The sequence below is a fragment of the Rhinolophus sinicus genome, linkage group LG09, assembly GCF_036562045.2.
Source record: "Rhinolophus sinicus isolate RSC01 linkage group LG09, ASM3656204v1, whole genome shotgun sequence".
Taxonomy (NCBI): Eukaryota; Metazoa; Chordata; class Mammalia; order Chiroptera; family Rhinolophidae; genus Rhinolophus; species Rhinolophus sinicus.
Window position 1 is genome coordinate 32396732 of NC_133758.1, and position 21939 is coordinate 32418670.

General features: G+C 32.1%; 1 protein-coding gene across 1 annotated transcript in view; it reads left to right on the forward strand.

Moving 5' to 3' along the window:
- CCDC178 (coiled-coil domain containing 178) overlaps positions 1-21939 on the forward strand; it is a 327539-nt gene that overhangs the window by 49737 nt on the left and 255863 nt on the right. Inside the window, exons 10-12 of the mRNA XM_074339729.1 lie at positions 2396-2549; positions 7832-7927; positions 8068-8204. Of these exons, the coding sequence (XP_074195830.1) occupies positions 2396-2549; positions 7832-7927; positions 8068-8204 (387 nt within the window). The remainder of the gene's footprint in view (positions 1-2395; positions 2550-7831; positions 7928-8067; positions 8205-21939) is intronic.

A 21939-nucleotide genomic window follows, 5' to 3' on the forward strand; every position in this document is an offset into this window, starting at 1 on the left:
AGAAATATTCTCACGGTAGTAGGAAAGGAGTAGAACAAACAACCACACTCACATATGAACTTCCTAAGCCTCTACTTACATCCCATTTGCTAGAATCCAAATAACAATGGCAAATCAAATGGCTAGGCTCATGTCAGAGTTAAAGAATGCTACAAAGTTACATGGCAAAGGAAGTGGATATAAGAATGGATAAAGAATTGAGATCGCCATGATCTCAGTTTACCATACTCTTTCTTATTTTGCATATCTTGAAGCTATTGATTGTTTTCCTATCTCTATTTTTATTTTAATCGTTTATCTCTCCATCTTTGTATATATACATTTGTACATATATGTATCATTTAATTCTTCTATCTGGCACAAAACAGATTTTAGCCCATGTTATATTAATAAATACAATAACCTCCATCTTATAACATTTTCTAAAAATTTTCCTTCTCAATTTTGAATATAAAAATTAGTTGGTGGTTTTTATAACTAATGTTTAAATAAATATGAAGGTATATTTTTATTACTACATTCACCATTATTTATTATACCATATAACTTTTTATTTGTTGATTTCTTTTCTCATTTAAGTATATTTTCCAAATATATAGTATAAGCTTTAGAGGAGACATACATGGTGTTTTAAAGAAAATCTGAAAGGTATGTTTAATTGTTCTTTAGTATTTTTTACTTTGTGGAGAATTAGTATGTATACAGAAACATGATCATGTATGCTTTCAAGTATATAGATTGATGATTTTAAAAATATGTATACACTCATGTAACCATGTCCCAAGTTAAGATATAGAAACTTGCCAACATACTGGAAGTTTTTTTTGAGTTCTTCACAGTCCAAACCACCATCCCCTACACCTCAAGAGGTAATCTCCATTCTGACATCAACTGCCATATTTTGTTTTGTCTGTTCTTGAATTCCATAGGAATGGAAACACACAGCATGTATTTTTTGGTATCTTGATTGCTCTGCTTTATAGAAACCCTTAACAGGTAGAGTAGTTCTTCCTAGTTTATCTAAATTTATTCTGATTTAGCAAATATGAGAATGATGAAATCTAAACTACCAATTGGGGCAACCCTAGTAGCAAACTTCTACGCTGAAAAATCCTTAAAAGGCAAAGGAGTTGGTGGCATTAACTTCTTCAGGAAATAGGGATAAGGGATAACTAAAATAATACTTAGCCTCCTGCATTTCATGACCCTGGGCAAGTCTCCACATCTTACTCAAAGTCTATAATTTATTATCTGGACTGGGGGAAATAAATACCTTGAGAGAAAAAAAATAATTTCAAAAGAAGGAAATTTAACCAAATATATACATTTCAAATGCAGAGGCTCCCCACCTCTCATTAAAATTCTAGCAGGGAGACCTGTAGTCTCCAGACATGGAAGGGTGAAGAAGAATGTTCTTACCTATTTATTTGCTGTTTTAATTTTCATTGATATAGTAGGTTGTATCTTTCAGTTTCATTTGACTCTATTCCTAAAATCAGGGTGAGTGCCTGAGTACCCGGGCAAATTCAATAAGCACGCCATATATTTATTGGCCACTGGTATTTATTCTCTTGTGAATTCTTGTTTACCTTCTTTGTTCATTTGTCTCCTAGGTATTTTTTCTATTCCACATTGGTTTGTAGGATTTTATTGCCATAAGTGATTTACTCTTCGATCTCTTATATGGACTTTAAATAAATCTCCCAGTTTATCATTTTGTTTATAATGTCTTTAAAAAGTTGGGGTTTTCTATATTATTTGCTAATATCTTATGAAATTGATAACTATTTTCTCACTGTATCTTTTTCATAAGTTAAACTATAGCATCACGTCTAAGGAAACTCTTATATTTGGAATTCGTTTTTTACCTCCCAGATAAGATAAAGCATTATGTAGTTCACACACTAGCACTGGTCTTCTTTGTGGAAGATCATATAGGAACAAAAAACTTGGCAATTACCTCTCATTAAATAAGCCCCTTGTTTTCCTAAACTGCAGTTTCCTCTATTTCACTTCTGAGACTGTGTGGTCTTTTCACTTCTACATCGTCTTCTTTTTTCCCCCCCTTGCTTTTCCATCCCTGTACTACCCAACTTCTGAATCAAAGATGCTTCTCTCACCTGAAATCAAATCAAGAGATAATTTATTTTAAATAATTTACAAATCACTTTTCTCTCAAAACATAAATACTACTGGTGAATTTTTTCTTACTGTTTACTTCTTGATATCTAAGTGGTACTTCTCAGGAGTTGCTTTGGGATGGGAGAACTTTTATAGGAATACATAAATTTCATTGATTTACAATAAGTCAGAAGCTGATTTAAATATTCCTAATTTTAAATATAATTTTCCTTTCCTTCCATTTGGATAAAATCAGCTGTGTTTTTTCTCTTAGGAAAGAGATAGAAAAACTAAACCATCTATACAATTACTATGATACATTAATACGAAATGTTAATATTACTATTGAGGAGCGTGAAGAGGCAGTGACTGAAGTATTGAAGGAAACAAAGACATCAACAGATGAATTAACTGCTTTATCAAAAATGGTGAGTTATCATGCTTAAAAATAAGAAAAATAAAAACACTGTTTTTAGTTTTGAACTATGGCTATGAAAACTTATTCTCTGTCAAGAATTAAATAGCAGTTAGCCAATTTTCTGTCCATATTAGTTTTTTGTAGCTGCATAATAAATTACCTGAATTTTAGCAGTTTAAAACTGCACCCATTTATTATCACGAAGTTTCCCTTGTTCATGGCTCAGTTGGTTCTTCTGATCCACGTCTTCAAAGACTGAAATCAAGCTGTCAGCAGCCCTGCATATTTTTTTCTGGAGACTCCAGCTGAATTTCCTTTCACACTCATTCAGTTTTGTCAACATACAGTGGTTTGTAGAACTGAGATCCTTGGTGAGGATCAGACAGGTATCATTCTCTGTTTTTAGAGGCTACCTTCATTCCCTGGCTGGTGGTTCCTTCATCTTTAAACCCAGAATGGTAGGTTAAGAACGGTCACGCTTGGTTTCCCTCTGACCTTCCCTTGTGACTCATCTTTCCTGTTTCCTCTTCTGCCACATCTCATTCTGCTATAGTAAAAGAAAATAATATAAAAGAAAATTATAAAAGGGTAAAAAGAAATAGTAGTATCTTACAAGGCAATTATACACACACACACACACACACACACACACACATTCCTGTACCAATTTGCATTCCTACCTAGAGTTAAAACTATGTGGTATTTATTTATTTATTGCCACATTCTATTATAGGCTCCTTAAATTATATCTCATATTTTTAATTAATCCATAATTATTAATAAGCTGAGCATAGCTTAGTAGCTTTTGGGAGGTCATTTGTATTTCCTTTTTTGTTAAGAATCTCATGATTTTCCCCTGTATATTGAGTGTTTGTTTTTTGTATTGATTTGTAAGCATTTGTTGTATATTATGGCCACTAACTATTTTAAAGTTACATATGTTAAAAATATTTTCACCAAGTCTTTCATTTCTTTATGACATCTTCTGATGACTAAAACTTCAGTTTTAATTTAGTAAAAGTTATAAATTTCTTTCAACTTTGTGCTTTTCTGAACATGCTTTAGAAATTCTTCCTCAAACAAAAAATATTCTCTGGTATTTTATTTCATATGATTTGAAATTTTGCTTTTATATTTACGCAATGCTTTTAGGTGAAACTATGTTTAAAATGTTCAAAAATTGACGTATATTCTGTCTAGTTATCTTAAACATTATTGAAAGTGTATATCGAAGTTGACTTGCCTATGTTTCTCTTCAATCCTGTCAGTTTGTTGCTTCATGTGTTTTGAAGTTTTATTGTTTGGTACATCTATTTGTAATTGTTGGTGCATCTGTTTGTAATTGTTGTCTTGTTGTGTCTTCTTGATTAATTAGCTCTTATCATTATAAAATGTCTCTAGTAACAATTTTTATTTAAAAGCACAGTTTGTCTGATATTAATATAGGCACTCCAGCTCTCCTTGGCTACTGTTTTCATGGTATTTGTTTTTCAACTTTTTTATTTTCAACATATTTATATCTGAATCTAAAATGTGTCTCTTGTAGACAGTATATGACAAGGTCATTTTAAAAAGAAATTATTTTCTCAATCTCTCTACCTTGATTGAAGCATTTAATCCATTTACATTTCATGTAATTATTGATAAGGTAGGATTTATGTCTGCCATTTTGCTTTTGTTTTCTCTGTTTTATGTCTTTATATTTCCTCTGTTACTCTATTACTACCTTTTTTTGTGTGTTAAATAGATATTTCTTAGTGTATTATTTCAATTGCCTTGTCATTTATTTTACTATATACTTTAAAATTATTTTCCAAGTAGTTGCCCTGAGATTACAAATATTATCTTAATTTATAAAATAATCTATTTTGTATTAATACTTAATTTCAGTAGTATATAAAAACTTTGTTCCTCTCTAGTGCCCTACCCTCTTTTTTTTGTGCTCTTTTTGTACAAATTTCATTCTTATACATGTGTAGCTATCAACAGAAATTTATAATTATTACTTTATGTTATTGTCTTTTAAATTTGGGGGTAAAGTGTTACAAAATAATGCATTTATGCTGTTCTTTATATTTATCTATGTAGTTATGTTTACTGATTCTCTTTATTTCTTCTTGTGTATTCAAGTTGCCGTCTAGTGTACTTTCTTTCAGCCTGAAGGACTCCCTTTAGTATTTCTTACAGGAAAGATCTCCTAGTGACAAATTTTTTCAATTTTTTAGTTATATGGCAATGTCCTAATATCTCCTTCATTTTTAAATGACAGTTTTGTTTAATATAGGATTCCTGATTCCTTTTTTATTCTATAGATTGAGCATGTTAGCATATGCCTTCTAGCCCCATGGCTTTGGGTGATAAAACAGGTATTAATCTTATGAAGATATTTTGGATGTGAAATGTTACTTCCCTTTTGTTGGTGTTTTCTATTTGATAAAATGTTACGTTCATGTTTTCCTTTAATTCTTAGACATTACCTTTAGCTCTTTGCACATAGTTAAAATAGCTGATTGAACTTATAAATTCAATATCTAAGCTTTGGGGACAGTTTCTACTGAGTGCTTTTTTCTTCTAGATGGTCCATCTGTCTTGTTGCTATGTATGTTCCATAATATTTTGTTGAAAACTGGACATTTTAAACAATATACTATGGTAATACTGGAAATAAGATTTTCATTCCTCCCCAGGATTTGTTCTTATTTCTGTTTGCTGGAATTGTTACTTGTTTGTTTAGTGACCTTTATGAATGAATTTTGTAAAATCTGTTTTCTTTGTCATGTGTAACCACTGAAGTTTCTTCTTAGTTATCTTAGTGGTCTGTTAATGATTGAACATTGATCTTGAAAATCTGGAAACAATAAATCTCCTTGTCTTTGCCAAGGGACTTTGTGTGCTTGTTTAGGCACATCCTGAACACTCATCCAGGCAGTTGTCAACTCTGCCTTAGTTTTCACTTTGTGTTTTCATAAAGTCTCAAGGTTGACCAAAGGTGAGAACTTAAAGGATTCCTCAGATACTATCAGAGCAGGTGAACCATCCGGGACTTTCACACATCTCTGTGCATTTGCAGCCTTCTAGATTCCCAGAAATATGTTGGAGTTTTACAAAGCCACTATTTCATTCTCTTCAAAAACTTTTGTTTTTTAAGTTTGTTGATTAGTTTATTGTTTTTCCCAAGTATTATTTATCCACAAATGTGGCTGCAAAATTAATCAATTGCCTGTGATTTTTTTTTTTTTTTTTGTCTTTGATAATCATGCTTTGAGGAAAAACTTTGAGGAGACTTTTTGTGAGCTCTGTATAAAGTCAAATACAGACATTTTTGCAAGTAGCATCTTCCAAGCAGCAACAACAACAAATGCAAAAAAAGCAGACAGACGGGTCAAATAATAATAGCTATCATAGAATGAGGCTTTGAAGGCATTCCAGTTCTGTTCTTCTCCCTCTGGTGGCTGCTCAACTGCTGGTATTCTCCACAATATAGGATGATGTTCTTCAAGGCTACCATGGGCCAAAAGATGGAGGGATTAGGACAGGTTAAAACATCACAAATCTCATACTCCTTGTTATGATTAGGCTGGTTTTCTTGAATATGTACTCCTCAGATTGCTGCAAGCTTTTACTTAACCTCCAGAGTTGTGAAAAAGCTAATTTTGACATTTTTGGACCAGTTTCCTCGTTACCTTTATGAGGAGAGTTTTCAGATGCTTTTACTCTGCCGTTTTCACTGACACTCTCACTAGCACTGTATCTTGAAATGTTGGAATGTTGGGCTTTTATTTCACAGTTTTAACAGTCTTATTTTTTCTTCAATCTTGTTTATTGTAAAATATGCAGTCAAACATGTCAACAGATCTTCTTGGCTTACTGGACAAGGTGACATTCTCCAAAATTATACAACTAAACTCATTTTAATAATTTGTATTGTTTTGTGTTTGCATTTAGATTTTTATTCATCTGAAATTTATTTTGGTTATAATGTGAAGTAGAGAAACCACTTTGTTTCCTTTTTTTTTCTTTTTTTGGAACAGAAATTCTACATTATTTCAGTCCTATTAATTAAAGTAAATGATTTCTCTGTCACTGAATTCAAATACCATTTTTAAAAATATTAATTCAGCTCTATTTCTGGGCTCTATTTTTCCCCTCTAATCTTATTGCAATGCTAAAAAAGAAATAGTGCTTTATAATAATGGTATTATAGGATGTTTTAGTATCTTGTAGCAATTTTCCAGCATTGTTCCTCTTTTTCATATACTTCTTGGCTACTCTCATATATCTTTTCTTCCACACTAACTTTATTTCATGCAATTTGAAAGAGAATACTCCTTCTTATTTATTATACTTTATATTAATTTTGGGATAACTGACATTGTATTTTTATTAATCCTTTGCATGATATAGCATTCTTTTTATGTGGGTCTTGATTTAAGCTTTTAAATTAGAGTTTGTGTTTGTTTTATGTAAGTTCTCCCTTTTGTGTTGAATTTATTCCAAAATATTTTCTAACTTATGACAAAGATTGTTAAGTATTATCACTGTTTTTTAGTAGATTATTCTCTTTAGATAATAATGATTATATTCCAAATGCTTATATATGGCCATTTTATAAATGTTATTTATAGTAGTTTTGCATTGAATCTTCTGTTTTATTAGATATTCAATCATATAATCTAAATTTGGAGGCATATAACATATTCATATTCAATATTATAATGGTAACATTTGGCTTCATTATCCAATTGCATTTAGCTAAACTTTCACCAAACATGATTAATAATACTGTTAATTAAAGATAATCCATTCTCATTCTTGAGTTCACTGGGCATGCATTTAGCATTTTATGATTTATTTTTATATTTTCTGTTGGTTCTTTATATTTGGTAGTGTTTTGTAGTAATTTAAAAGTTCTGGAAACTAGATAGTACAAGTATATCAAATGGCTATTTTTGAAGTGTTAGCCATATTCATGTTATTTTCTTCTTTAATTTGCTGATGTGGTATATTGTGATTTAAGTTTTTTCTAATTTTTATCAATTCTTACAACATAACTAAATGCATTTTATTTTATTTTGGTCATGTATTCATTTGATCACTGTTAGACTTGATTTGCTATCTTTTATTTGGAATCTTATATCAATTTTCATAAATGAAAACAGCCCATCAGGTGTTATTTTATACTGTTTGAATCAATATTTATTAACTTATGGTAGCTGCATAAAATGAAATATAATCTATTTCTTAACAAAGTAATGTAATTCTCTACAATTCATTGTGTCTATCTTTTCTTAGTTAGATGAATTGAAAAGAATTTATGATCAACTAGTCAGGAAGAAAAAAAGTTATCAAAATAAATATCTGGACGCATTTAATAACTTTTATGCTACAGTAAGTTGACCTTTCCTTACTTCCCACTTAGAGTTCCATTTTCTATTCCCAAACATTAACCCATGCAACTAAAATAATGTTTTATATATTTTTGAGATACATCAACATTTATAAATTATTATTTTATTATTTTCTTAAAGAAAAAATCATGGGATATGGCACTTTCTAATATCACAAGAAATTATTCAGATATTTCAATAGCATATACTGAATTGATGGATGAAAATAAAAAAATTACCACCGATATTGAATCCATAGCACGTTCAATCAATGACAGGTAATTCTTCAAATAGAATTTTTCTTCTTATGTCACGTACCTAATATGTCCAATATAATGTACCTCTTCATTTTGTGTTCCTGGGATGGTATGGTTCGTTTATCATTAACTTTAATTTTGTTTGTTTCTGTTTCAAATATTCCTCTTTAATCACTCTGAATCCCTTTAGAAAAATAAAAATAGTGAAAAAATGATTTTATAAGGAGTTTTATACTCACTCGAATCAATATTCTCAATATTGTTTCAAACTCCGTATCTTTGATTACTGAAGAGGTCGAATATTTATACGTCCTCTCTTGAATTCTACTTTTTCTAAAAGACTCTTGTGTGCTTCCAAGGAAGAAATAAATAACTTATGATTCAGAGAGGAAAAGTAGCTTTTCTAAAATCCCACAGGTAGCACAGCTGGCAATTGAAACCTGAATTTCTATATTCAGATTCAGGGTTTTTTACCTTATCTCATTTTTTTGCAATTTGAACTGACTTTAGTTTAACTGACATTTAGTGAATGATCAAATATGTTTGGTATATTAATCCAACAATAATCATCCCAAATAGCAGACCTAACATTAAAACTGCAATTCTCTTAGGGCACAGTTAAGACTGGTGAATTCATAGAGCTGCACTTTTGTCTGTGTGGCTGGAGTTTAGAGCAAACATTTCACCTGGTGTGTGTGTGTGTGTGTGTGTGTGTGTGTGTGTGTGTGTGTATGTATATGTGTTTTTATTTGACAGGGAGGCAAGAACAGACATTGAGGGTAAGAAACTAAGTGCCAGATAATGATTCATTTTAAGGGATTTGGACTCTGCTGAAGACTGGTCAGATTTCTTTTTTTTAAATGTACCATTATTTAATATATATCCAGATGCAGTCAGGTGCATATACTATTTTTTTTAACCATTGCCTTTTTTTTAAAATTAAAGTTTATTGTGGTGACAACTGTTACTAATGTTACATAGGTTTCAGGTGTACAATTCTGTAATACATCATCTATGTATCACATTGTGTGTTCACCACCCAGAGTCAGTTGTCCTTTCATCACCATGTATTTGACCCCACTACCCTCTGGTAACCACTAAACTATTGTCTGTGTCTATCAGTTTTTGTTTCTTCATTTGTTTGTCTTGTTCTTTGTTGTTTTCAGTTTTATATACCACTTATCAGTGAAGTCATATGGTTCTCAACTTTTTCTGTCTGACTTAGTTTGCTTAGCATAATAATCTCAAGATCCGTACAGGTTGTCACAAATGGCATTATTTCATCTTTTCTTATGGCAGAATAATATTCCATTGTGTATATATGCCACATAGTCTTTATCCAGTCATCTATCAAAGGGCACTTTGGTTGTTTCCATGTCTTGACCACTGTAAATAATGCTGCAATGAACATTGCAGTACATGTATCTTGATGGATAAATGTTTTCAGATTTTTTGGTAGATATCCAGGAGAAGGATTGCTGGGTCATATGGTAGTTCTGTTTTTAAATTTTGAGGAGTCACCACTCAAAATGGATCAAATACCTAAACATAAGACCTGAAACAATAAACTGCACAGAAGAAAACATAGGTACTAAACTTATGGACCTTGGGTTCAAAGAGGATTTTATGAATTTGACTTCAAAGGCAAGGGAAGTGAAAGCTAAAATATATGAATGCGACTATATGAAACTAAAAAGCTTCTGCGTTTTTTTCAATTATAGTAGACATTAAATATTTTAAGTTAGTTTCAAGTGTACATTTACATAATTTACGAAGTGATTCCCCGATTAGTCCAGTACTGACCCAGCAATATACATATCTGTTACAATATTGTTAACTATATTCTCTATGCTGTACTCTACATTCCTTTGATGATTTTGTAAATACCAATTTGTATTTTTTAATCTCTTCCCTTTTTCACCCAGCCCTCAACCACCCTTTCAGATGGCAACCATCAGTTTATTCTCTGTATCTATGAGTCTGTATTTGTTTTGTTTTTTTGTTTATTTTGTTTGTGAGATTCCAGGTATAATGAGATAATATGGTATTTGTCTCTGTCTGACTTATTTCATTTAGCATAATACCCTCTAGGTCCATCCACATTGTCGAAAATGGTTAAGATTTATTTTTTTAATGGCCGAGTAATATTCCATTGTATATATGTACCACATCTTCTTTATCCAGTTGTCTATTGATGGGCACTTAGGTTGCTTTCCTATCTTGGCTGTTGTAAATAGTGCTGCAGTGAGCATAGGGGTGCATACACACATATATCTTTTTGAATTAGTGTTTTGGATTTCTTCAGATAAATACCCAGAAGTGAAATTGCTGGGTCACAAGGTAGTTCTATTTTTAATTTTTTCAGGAACCTCCATACTATTTTCCACAGTTGCTGCACCAATTGGCAATCACATGAACAGTGTATTGGGTTCCTTTTTCTCCATATCCTCCCCAACACTTATTGTTTGTTGATTTATTGACGATAGCCATTCTGACAGGTGTGAGGTGATATCTCTTTGTGGTTTTAATTTGCATTTCTCTGATGATTAGTGACATTGAGCACCTTTTCATATGTCTATTGGCTGTCTGTATGTCCTCTTTGGAGAAATGTCTATTCAGGTCCTCTGCCCATTTTTAAATTGGATTGCTTATTTTATTTGGTGGTGAGTGATTAGTTCTTTATAAATTTCGGATAGTAACCCCTTATCAGATGTATCACTGGTGAATATCTTCTCCCATTCAGTAGGCTGTCTTTTCCTTTTGTTGATAATTTCCTTTGCTGTTCAAAAACTTTTTAGTATGATGTAGTCTCCCATTTCTTTATTTTTTCTTTTGTTTCTCTTGCCTGAGGATATATATTAGAAACAAATATTACTAACAGCAATGTCATAGAGTTTGCTGCCTATGTTTTCTTCTATGAGTTTTATGATTTCAGGTCTTAACACTTAAGTTTTTAATCCATTTGAGTTTGTTTTTAGATTTCTCTTTTTGAAGCCATCACTTTTATGATGAATCCAGGTTTGAATATTTGGTTTAAAGGTGGTTCCAGATATTAAATGAGAAATGTATGGAGGAGGGAGAAGGTTGAAAGAAAGATGTTGCTATGTTTATTTGGAATTGTGTGTGGCATGATTCAAGTGTAAGCATCTAGATATCACTTTGAATTATGGGCCTGAAATTGAGGAAAGATATACATAGAGATAGGAGTTAGATGCTAAATGAAAAGTATGTTAAACTGGCATACATTTTAATTTTTATCACTTCCTTTGCTTCTGAGAAATTAAATTTTTCATGAAATAGAAATTTTATGGGATAAATTATGATACTAAGCCAAATATCAGTGTAATATAAAGCTTCTCCAATATCTGGTAGGGCAAATTCAAGAAATATAATTAATGGCTTTTATGGACTCTATACACACAAAAAAGAACTTTGTTGGTCATGAAAATCACAACTATCTACTTAGAAAATATAAGAGGAAAAACTCTCATTCATTAGAAAATGAAACATAAATTCATAAAAAAGACACAAATATGAAATAGAATTTTATGAGGAAAACACCAAACATGATTGAAATTTATTAAAATTTATGTTTAAAATGTTTCCAGTTTATCAAAGTATATTTGAGAAGTAAAACATTAGATATACAGAGGGTGACAAAAAAATGTATATACATTTTAAGAAAGGAAAACTGTATTAATTGTAACACTCAATATATACCTATAACAAAAGATGAATACAAGTCATGTTTGACTTCTGCAATTACAAGAGGCACTCAGAGTGGTTACCATCAACATCCAGACACTTCTGATTATGGCAAACTACTGCTTGAGTGTGGATAACATCGCTTTAAATGTGTATACATTTGTTTTGGCATCCCCGGTATTTAAGGTATATCAAATGATGGGTTTTTATTAAGACTATTTTTTAAGAGCAGTTACGTTCACAGCAACATGAAGGGGACTGTACAGGGATTTCCTATAAACTCCCTGCCTCCACACATGTATAATGTCCTCTATTATTAACATTTGCCACCAGAGTGGTAGATTTATTACAATTGATAAACTTAAATTAACACATCATAATCACCCAAAGTCCATAGTTTACATTAGGGTTCACTCTTGGTGTGTACATTCTGAGGGGTTTGGTCAAGTGTGTGATAACATGTTTCAATTCACCAAAATCGTACCATACAGAGTATTTTCAATGACATAAAAATCCTCTGTGTTGTGTTTACTCATTCCTTCATTCCCCTTTCCAAATTCTGGGAATGCTGATCTTTATGTCCCCATAGTTTCGCCTTTTCCACAATGTCAGATAGTCGGAATCATACAGAATGTAACCTTTTCAGATTGGCTTCTTTCACTTACTAATATGTATGTAAGTTTCCTCCATGTCTTTTCATGGCTTGGTAGTTCATTTCTTTGTAACGCTGAAGAATATTCCATATCTGGATATACCACTGTTTATCCATTCACCTACTGAAGGACATCTTGTTTGCTTCCAAGTTTGGCTGTTATAAATAAAGCCTCTATAAACATCCACATGCAGGTTTTGTATAAACAAAAGTCTTCAACTCATTTGGGTAAATACCAAGGAACATGATTGTTGTATCATATGATAAGAATATGTTTAGTTTCGTAGGAAACCACCAAACTATATTCCAAAGTGGCTGTACCATTTTTCATTCACACCAGCAACGAATGAGAGTGTCTTTTGATCCACATCTTTGCCAGTATTAGGTATCTGTGTTCAGGATTTTGGCGATTGCAATAAATATGTCATGATATTTTGTTGTTTTAATTTGCATTTCCCTAATGACATATTATGTGAAGCATATTTTCATATGCTTATTTTCCACTGTATATATCTTCTTTGGTGAGGTATCTGTTGAGGTTTTTGATAATTTTTTTTTAATCAGATTGTTCTTTTCTTACTGTTGAGTTTCAGATTTCTTCGTATATTTTGGATAACAGCCCTTTATCAGATGTGTCTTTTGCAAATATTTTCTTCCAGTGTGTGGCTTGTCTTATTCTCTTGACACTGGCTTTCACAGAGCAAAAGGTTTTAATTTTAATGAAATCATCTTATAAATTATTTCCTCCATGGATTTGCTTTTGCTGTTATGTCTGCAAAATCATTGCCATATCCTAGGTCATCTAGGTTTTCTCCTATGTTATCTTCTAGGAGATTTATAGTTCTGTGTTTCATTTTGCATTTTACATTTGGGTCTACAATCCATTTTGAATTATTTTTATGAAAGGTGTAAGGTCTGCATCTAGCTTCACTTTTTTTTGCATATGGATGTCTAGTTGTTCCCAGCACCATTTGTTGAGAAGATGTTCTCTGCTTTACAGTGTTGCCTATGCTCTTAGTCAAAAATCATTTGACTATTTTTCTATAGGTCTATTTCTGGGCTTTCTATTCTATTATACTGGTCTACTTGTCTATTCTTTCACTAATACCCTACTGTCTTGATTACTGTAGCTTTAGAGTAAGTCTTGAAGAAATATATTTTTAAAAGGGTAAATATAGGGGCATATCAAACTTTTGAATATGAAACATATAATGAGAAAAAGTCAAATTCTAACTAAATAAATTATAATTTTTATTGAGATTGTTACTAAAATCCTAATGTAATATTATTTTATAATTTATTTAAATGATTATCAGATAAAACTCACCAAAATAACTTTAAAATGATGATTTGTGGTGATACAGCTTTATAATATATTTAAATATGAAAAAGCTTACGTAATTATTAAACTCTGTAGTATTCACCAAAGTATAGATAGCTAAATAAATGAAACATGACCAGATACTAACAGCAATTAGTTAGAAATAAAAATTTAAAAGCTACATCTTACAGTATAATTTTAAAACATGAAATCCAGTGACTAAGTCTAGCAAGTAGATGTATGATAATTTTACATAGAAGACTGCAAAATATTATTAAGACAAATTAAAGAAGATGGAAATCATTGGGGGAGTACATATCTTGGTCATGGATGGGAATACTCAATATTGTGAAGATAATTCATACAATCTCAAATTCTGAGCATATTTTGTGTTTATATACATGTGTGTATGTGTAAACTGAAAAGTTGTTTCTAAATGTATATGGAAAATCAAAGAAGCAAAAATATTCCAGACAATGTTAAAGAAGAAATAATTTTGAGAACTTACCATTTTTCAAAAATTATAATGAAGTGTAAGATAACTTACTGTTGTTACAAAGATAAATAGACCAGCAGAACTGAATAGAGAGTCCTGAATTAGACTGATACATGTATATTTGCTTGATTTGTGACAAATATGCCACTGTAATGCAGTGAAAAATGAGTAGCCTTTTAATAACATATAAAAATAATAAACATTTACCCCTAACTACCATCACATACAAATGCCAATTTTTATCGAGTATAGTTGTAAATCTGAAAGTTAAAACAATGTAAAGCCTAACAGAAAACATAGGAAAATATCTTACTAAATATGGGCAAAGCAAAGCTTTTCTAAACAGGAAAATAAACACCATTATAAATTTTTTAACAAACAGTGACTAAAGATGCCATCAAGTCAGTGAAAGGCAAAACACAGACTGCTAAATATATATGTAATACCTGTATCTGAGGAGATAAATCAACACACCATTAAATCAGCATTAAGTATAATCATAAATAATAAATACAAATATAGATAATAACCATAAAATAAGTATAACTACATAAAATAATAGCATAATAAAATAATTAAAAATAAACAAAAATAATCCAACAAAAAGCGGAAAAAGACTTGAACTGTCATTTTGCAAAGAAGGATATCCAAGTGTACGATAATAATGAAACGGTGCTTGATTTCTCAGGGAATGTAAACTAAACCAACAACGAAATACCAGTATACATCCATTAGAATGGCTGAAATGCAAAGGCTGTTGCTGTGTTAGGTGATGGCCCGGAAGTTGGAGCAACTGGAAGTCCTGCACACTGCTAGTGGGAGTGCAATTTGGTAGCAAATACTTCAGCACTATCTACTAATGAGTTAAATACATCTGCTCCTAGTCAAAATCACTCAGGAGAATGTTCATAGCAGCATTCATTTGATAGTCACAACCTAGAAAATACTTAAATGAACGTGAAGAGTAGAATGGATAAATTGTAACATATTCATACAAAGAAAGCAATGAGAATGAACAGATTTCAGCTACATAGAACAACTTGGATGAATCACATAATCATACTATTGAGTAAAAGAAGACACAATAACAGTATATACTGCATGATCCTGTTTACACTAATGTAATCCTGTACATTAAAATACACAAAACTTCATGATGTTGATAAAAGTCAGGATTGCAGCTCCTATTGGGTGGTAGAGACAGAGAGCACACACTATGGGCTTCTGATGGCATTGTTCAATTTCTTTTTTCTTTTTGTCTGAATGAGGCTGTTACTTGTACATTCACAGTGAAAATGTAACAAGCTGTATTCTTTGATTTGCATACTATTCTGTGGTAAAGATTCTACTTCAATAAAATGTATTTAAAAACACATCAAATTACGTAAATTGTTAATTCAATGTAAAATGCATTCAATAACGTATGAATCTTATATTGAATTCACATTACATGTAGGCATTGAGGTAGGTGCTAAAATTGCAATGTGTGTGTGTGTGTGTCTGTGTGTGTGTGTGTGTGTGTGTGTGTGTGTATGAAAGTCTCTGCCTTCAATGAGACCCCAAGAAACAATTATTATGGAAGCTATATTTTATTAATGGCCTAATAAGTATGATAAGAAAGGCAGAAGAGGTTTTAGGTAACAGGAGATTCTTTTATATATATTTTTTTAATTTTTAAATTATTCAAAATTTACAAATTAAATGCTTGCTTGTCATTTAATTCTAAGAAAACAGTTGGAGAGTGATCACAGTATATTGATTAATATGGAAAATCATTGTTGTATTTTTGAGTGAAAAAGAAGTTTGGAATATCCTTTTGGACGCAACTCAACCTGAATTTCTTTACTTTTAAGCAAACACTCTGAAAAATGAAATCAATGATACGTGTTTAAGCAATATGTGATTTGGGATTTATTTATCTATCTATCTATCTATCTATCTATCTATCTATCTATCTATCTATCTAGTTTCAGGTGTATAAAGCAACATAACAGTTAGATATTTACACCCCTCACTAGGTAGCAGGAGATTCTGATGATGCAACTCATTTTAGCCATTACTGATTACCTGTGATATTTTTCCATTCATTTCTGTGGTTTTCTGTAAGTACTCTCTCTGCCTTCTATGAAGATCTCATATTTCTTTAATTTTTTTTCCTGTTAGAGATAGTGTAGCATCAGTGATGTTTTATGCATAAAATAAAAAAAATAAAAGGCACACTTTTTGCATGGTTGCATATCCAGTACCTTATGACTGCCTGCAAGTAGGACCTACGAGTATGCATATTTTTCCACATTTTTGTACCCTTGAGACTAACCTTGTACCTAACATGTTGATGTGCATTAAATATTTGTTGAATAACATTTTTGGTAGAAAACATTCATTTTTAGTATGCTATCTGTAAAATGTATTATATGAGATACAGAAAATAATATAAAGATCAATGGTTTTTATAATTTAGAATTTAATATCAGAAATAACTTCATAAATCTTTATTTTTTACTCTATGCAAACAGCAATTTTATAATTTTATAATTAGAACTAATAGACTTATATTGTAACCTTTTTGCTTATGACTAACTTCATAATCAAAGTTTATATTTAAAGGAACCCTACACCTAAAAAGTAAATGTATGTTTGTGAGTGTGTGTGTGTTTGTATGTGTGTGTGCATGTGTGTGTGCATGTGTGTCCTGAACACTGGCTTTGTGTGAACTACTGTTTGAAGTGCTAGGGATATCATTTAAGTTTACATTCTCCTAAATAGATAATACACATGTGAAATAATAAAAGATTGTTTAAAATTCAGTTACTGATACTCTTGTGAGGAAGACAAAATTGAATATGTGCTGGAGAGTGACAGGGCCAGGGAAGGACTGGGAGCTCTGCTTTAGCAAGGACATTCAGCGACACCTTTCTCTAAGAAGGTGACATTTGAGTGGAGACCTGAATGAAAAAGGTGTGTCAGCCTTGAGATGGTCTTAGGAAGAACATGACAATTAGAAGGAATAGCACATGCAGAAACCCTGATATGGATAAAAAAATCTGTGTTCTGAAATCAGAATGGAGGCCGGTGTTCAAAGAAAATTGTATATGACTAGAGTAATTCAGGGAGACAAATGTTGGCAAGGCAAACAGGGCTTGCCTGTAAGTAGGCTCTGATAAAGGCATATGGATTGAAGCATTTAATCTATTTAAAGCATCTTACATTTTAGAAAGATCTGTTGGGCAGCTTAGTGAAAGATGGACTTGGGTGCATATAAGAATAACTTTTACGGTGATTCAGAAAAATTATAATGATGACATAGATCGAGGTTTTTTGCAGTAGAGATGATAATAGCTGATTTTCAAATATATTTTGGAGGAAGTGCCAACAGGATCTTTTGATAGATGGATATAAGATGTGAGGAAAAGAAAAATGGTCAGGCTACTTCCTGAGATAACAAGGAGAAGTTATGAGGGGGATCTTGGAGAAGAAGATGTAAGTATGTCTCTTTGGGCCATATTAAATGTCAGGCTTTCATTAGCTTTTCAAATGGAAAAGAGAAGTAAAAATTAGATGCATAGGTCTATGGCACAGAGATGAGGAAGATACTGGACACGAATTTGGAGTCATAAAATTAAACAATGGGACAGGATGAGATGTTTAAAATGAGAATTTAGACAGAAAAGTAATGAGAATTTACATTTCCCACAATGTTGATAATAGAGAATGTGGAAGGTCTTTTTCTATCAAACACTTATAAATGGAGTATAAATAGGACATACATTCTTTAAATGCAGTGTTGTGCTTATGGGAAGTAAAGGAAATCCCCAAGGGCTAAGGCAAATAAATTAATTGAACAACTGCAAGTTAAATTTCTAGCTGATACGTGGCTGCTTTGAAAATATAGAGGGAGGAGTGGCCATGCTGAACTTAGAAAACAGGAGAATTAAGTTTTAATGTCTTCAAACATGGCCATGGGCCATGGATCTGTGAAAGTGAGGAAGGTGGATAAAGTAAGGGCATTTGAATGGGTGGAGCAGAAAAAATATACCTACAAGTGAAGGCAGAGACAAAGTGTGTCTGTCTAAGCCAGGGGCCTGAGTGAGGGTGAAGGAAGAGAGAAAACTCCTGGTCTGGCTCCTTTCCACACTGGCTTGATGTTTTGATTTACTCTATTTGTGTGATCTTGGAAGAGCCTAACCAACAAATTATCATTAAAAAAAAAGTGATCCTCCTTTGATAAATATTCTGTACAGCAATAAATTGACTCAAGCCTCACGAGATTCTCTCAAATAAAGTAAAACTTTTAAAGATGAGCTAACACAATTATAAAACAATAAGGAAAAATCCAACATGACTGAGAGTTATCAGAAATAACCAGCAATATATTCAACCTCCTAATAATTTCATATAATATAACTAATAAATAAAGTCTACCTAAGTAAGTTTAAAATTGTTGAAGGGGAAAAAAGAAAAAATCTAGTAGAACACTATCAAAAACAGTTCAGGCAGATATGAAAAAGAATTCACCAAAACTTATAAAAAAATTAAAATTGGATTCATTTCAATTCAAGATTTTATTAATTAAATAGCAAATACAGCTGGGAAAAAATAAATCTGTGCAGTTGAAAATACAGAGAGGAACCCAGAATGCAACACAGAGAGAAAAAGAGGCAAGAAACACAGAACTATTAAGAACTATGGAGAATAGAATGAGAAATAAAGGAGAAAATGGGAAAGCAATATTTGAAAAGATAATGGTAGGTAACAGTCTATAATACTTTAAAGCATGACTCTTTTGAATAAGTCATCAGAATAAATCCCAAATAAGATAAACTCAGAAAGAAAACTTTAATTTTTATTACACTATAGCTTACTCACATTAGAATGAGAAAATGAAGATATAACATGTTATTGGCAAACATATGAATGCTATATATAATGACAATATCTGCAAACAGCTTTCCTCTCTCTCTAATTTAAAGGGGTAAATGGAACTTCCTATTCAAGGTCAATATCTCTATCTGTGCTCTTGGTCTTAACCCCTTTTACCCTGTTGTGGCTATTGTTTTATTCTTTGTTTGTTTCCATTTTGTTTCTTTTGGTGTTTAGATTCTACATACAAGTGAAATCACATCACATCTGTCTTTCTCTGTCTGACACTCAACTCAGCACAATACCCTCCAGGTCCATCCCTGCCACCGCAGATGGCAAGAACCCATTCCCTTCCCTCGATGAGGATTTTCCATTGCATATAAGTACCACCACTTCTTTATCCGTTCTTCCATCGACGGCCACCCAGGCTGCCTCCACATCTTGGCCACTGTAAACAATGCTGCAGTGAACATATAGATGCACACGTCCCCTCAAAGTAGTATTTTGGGTTTCTTCGAATAGATGCCCAGAAGTGGGATTACTGGATCCTTCTTTGTCTCTTGTTATATCCTTTGTTTTAAAGTCTGTTTTGTCTGGTATAAGTATGGCTACCCAACATTTTTTTTTTTTTTTTTTTGTATTTTCGTTTCCATTTTCTTAAAATATCTTTTCCCATCACTTTACTTTCCATCTGTGTGTGTGTCTTTCAATCTGAAGTAAGTCTTTTGTATGCAGCATATGTAAGGGCTTTCAGCCCTCCTATGTGTTTTGATTGGAGCATTTAATCCATTTACATTGAAAGTAATTATTGATAGGTACTAGGTGTGATCAAAAGCTATGGTGAATGTTTAAATTTAAAAAAAATTATTGCAGTAAAAGACACATTGCTGTAATCCCCCTCAAATACTTCCCCTTGCTACGATCACACTTAACCCATCATTCTTGCCGCTTTCTGAAGCAGTTCTGGAAGTCCTCTTTCGTGAGTACCTTTACTGCGCTGTCATGGTTGCCTCAATGTTCTAAATCAATTTAAAACATTTACTTTTCATGGTCATTTTGACTTTAGGAAAGAGCCAGAAATCACATGGTGACAGATCCAGTGAATAAGATGGATGAAGGCACACCGTAATATTTTTATTTGACAGAAATTGCCATACCAGAAACTATGTATGACGTGGGTCATTGTCATGATGGAGGATGAAGTATATAAAGACAATCATGAAAGAGGACTTCCATAACTGCTTCAGAAAGTGGCAAGAACCATGGAATAAGTGTGTTTGAATTGAGGGGGAGTATTTTAAGGGTAATTTATGGCAATGTGTCTTTTACTGTAATAATTTTTTATTTAAACATTCATTGTATCTTGTGATCACACCTCTTATGTCGCTATTGCCATTTTATTATTCATAATTTTGATTTTTTTTTACATCTTAAAGAAGTCCCTCTAACGATCCTGGTGGTTATGAACTTTTTAAGCTTTTTCTTGTTTGTGAAGATCTTTATCTGTCCTTCGATTTTAAATGATAGTCTTGCTGGGTAGAGTAATCTTGGTTGTAGGTCCTTGCTTTCCATCACGTTGAATACTTTGTGCCAATTCCTTCTGGTCTGCAAAGTTTCTGTTGAGAAATCAGCTGACAATCTCATGGGGGCTCCATTATAAGTTACTCGTTTCTTTTCTGTTTCTCAGCTATGCAGCATCACTGTAGTAAATTGTCTGCAAAGGATGAAATGTTATTTACTTCCAGCAGCTTAAAAAGGTTTCAGAATCTCACTGTCAGTTATAGGATTAAGTCCAAGTTCCCAGACCGGTAGATTAGACACTATAGTCTGTTCACCAATACAACTTTAGACTCATCTCGTACCACTCCTTTTCATGATCTTTATGTTCTAGCCTATTAAAATGCTTACATATCCAAACTCGTACTGTTGTAAGCTTCAGTCTTTGTCTCTGGTATTCCTCTGACTGAAATTTTCCTCGTGCTGCCACTCCTCCTCCTCCTCCTCTACCTTTTCTTCCGGCTTGTAATTTTAAATAGAATTAATTGATTACTCATACAATAGTTTAGACACTAACTCTTCCCAGATGCTTTCCCTATTGGTAACTTATTTTCCCCTACCCATAAGCCATGATGGTATTAAGTGCTTCTTCTGCTTCATCCATTATTGTACTTTGTTTTTCGTGTATTTTTTCCTTCATGAGAGTATAAACGGAGAACCTTTGTTTTAATTCATCTCCGAATCTCAGATACCTAGTATGGTACTTGACATGTAATTAATGCTCAACAAGTATTCATTTAACTAACCCTCCCTGGTTCCATAGACTTTTCTCCTAGCACTTAGCACACTACGTACAGTTGGTTTGCTTATTTGTTTCTTCTCAGATGAGCTCCTGTGTTGCAGGCTGTGTGTGTGTGTGTATGTGTCTGTGTTTTTCTCAATAGGTGTTCAATAAATGACATAATGAACTGATGAAAGCTGAATATAAAAGTTTGTATCTTTATTTCTTTCTCTGCTTTAGTATTTTTGTGCTCCTATTCTCTCTGCTATGTGTCTGATGTCACAATTATTTGTTATATCTCTTTCTGCTCCAAATTAATATTAATGGTTATTTATCTTTTTTATATTTGTCTTTTTTCTCTTATTGTTTTCCATCTCATTAAACCAGATAGCACCATAATAAAGACCCATGCTGTTACATACTTTTTAATTAACACAAAAAAAA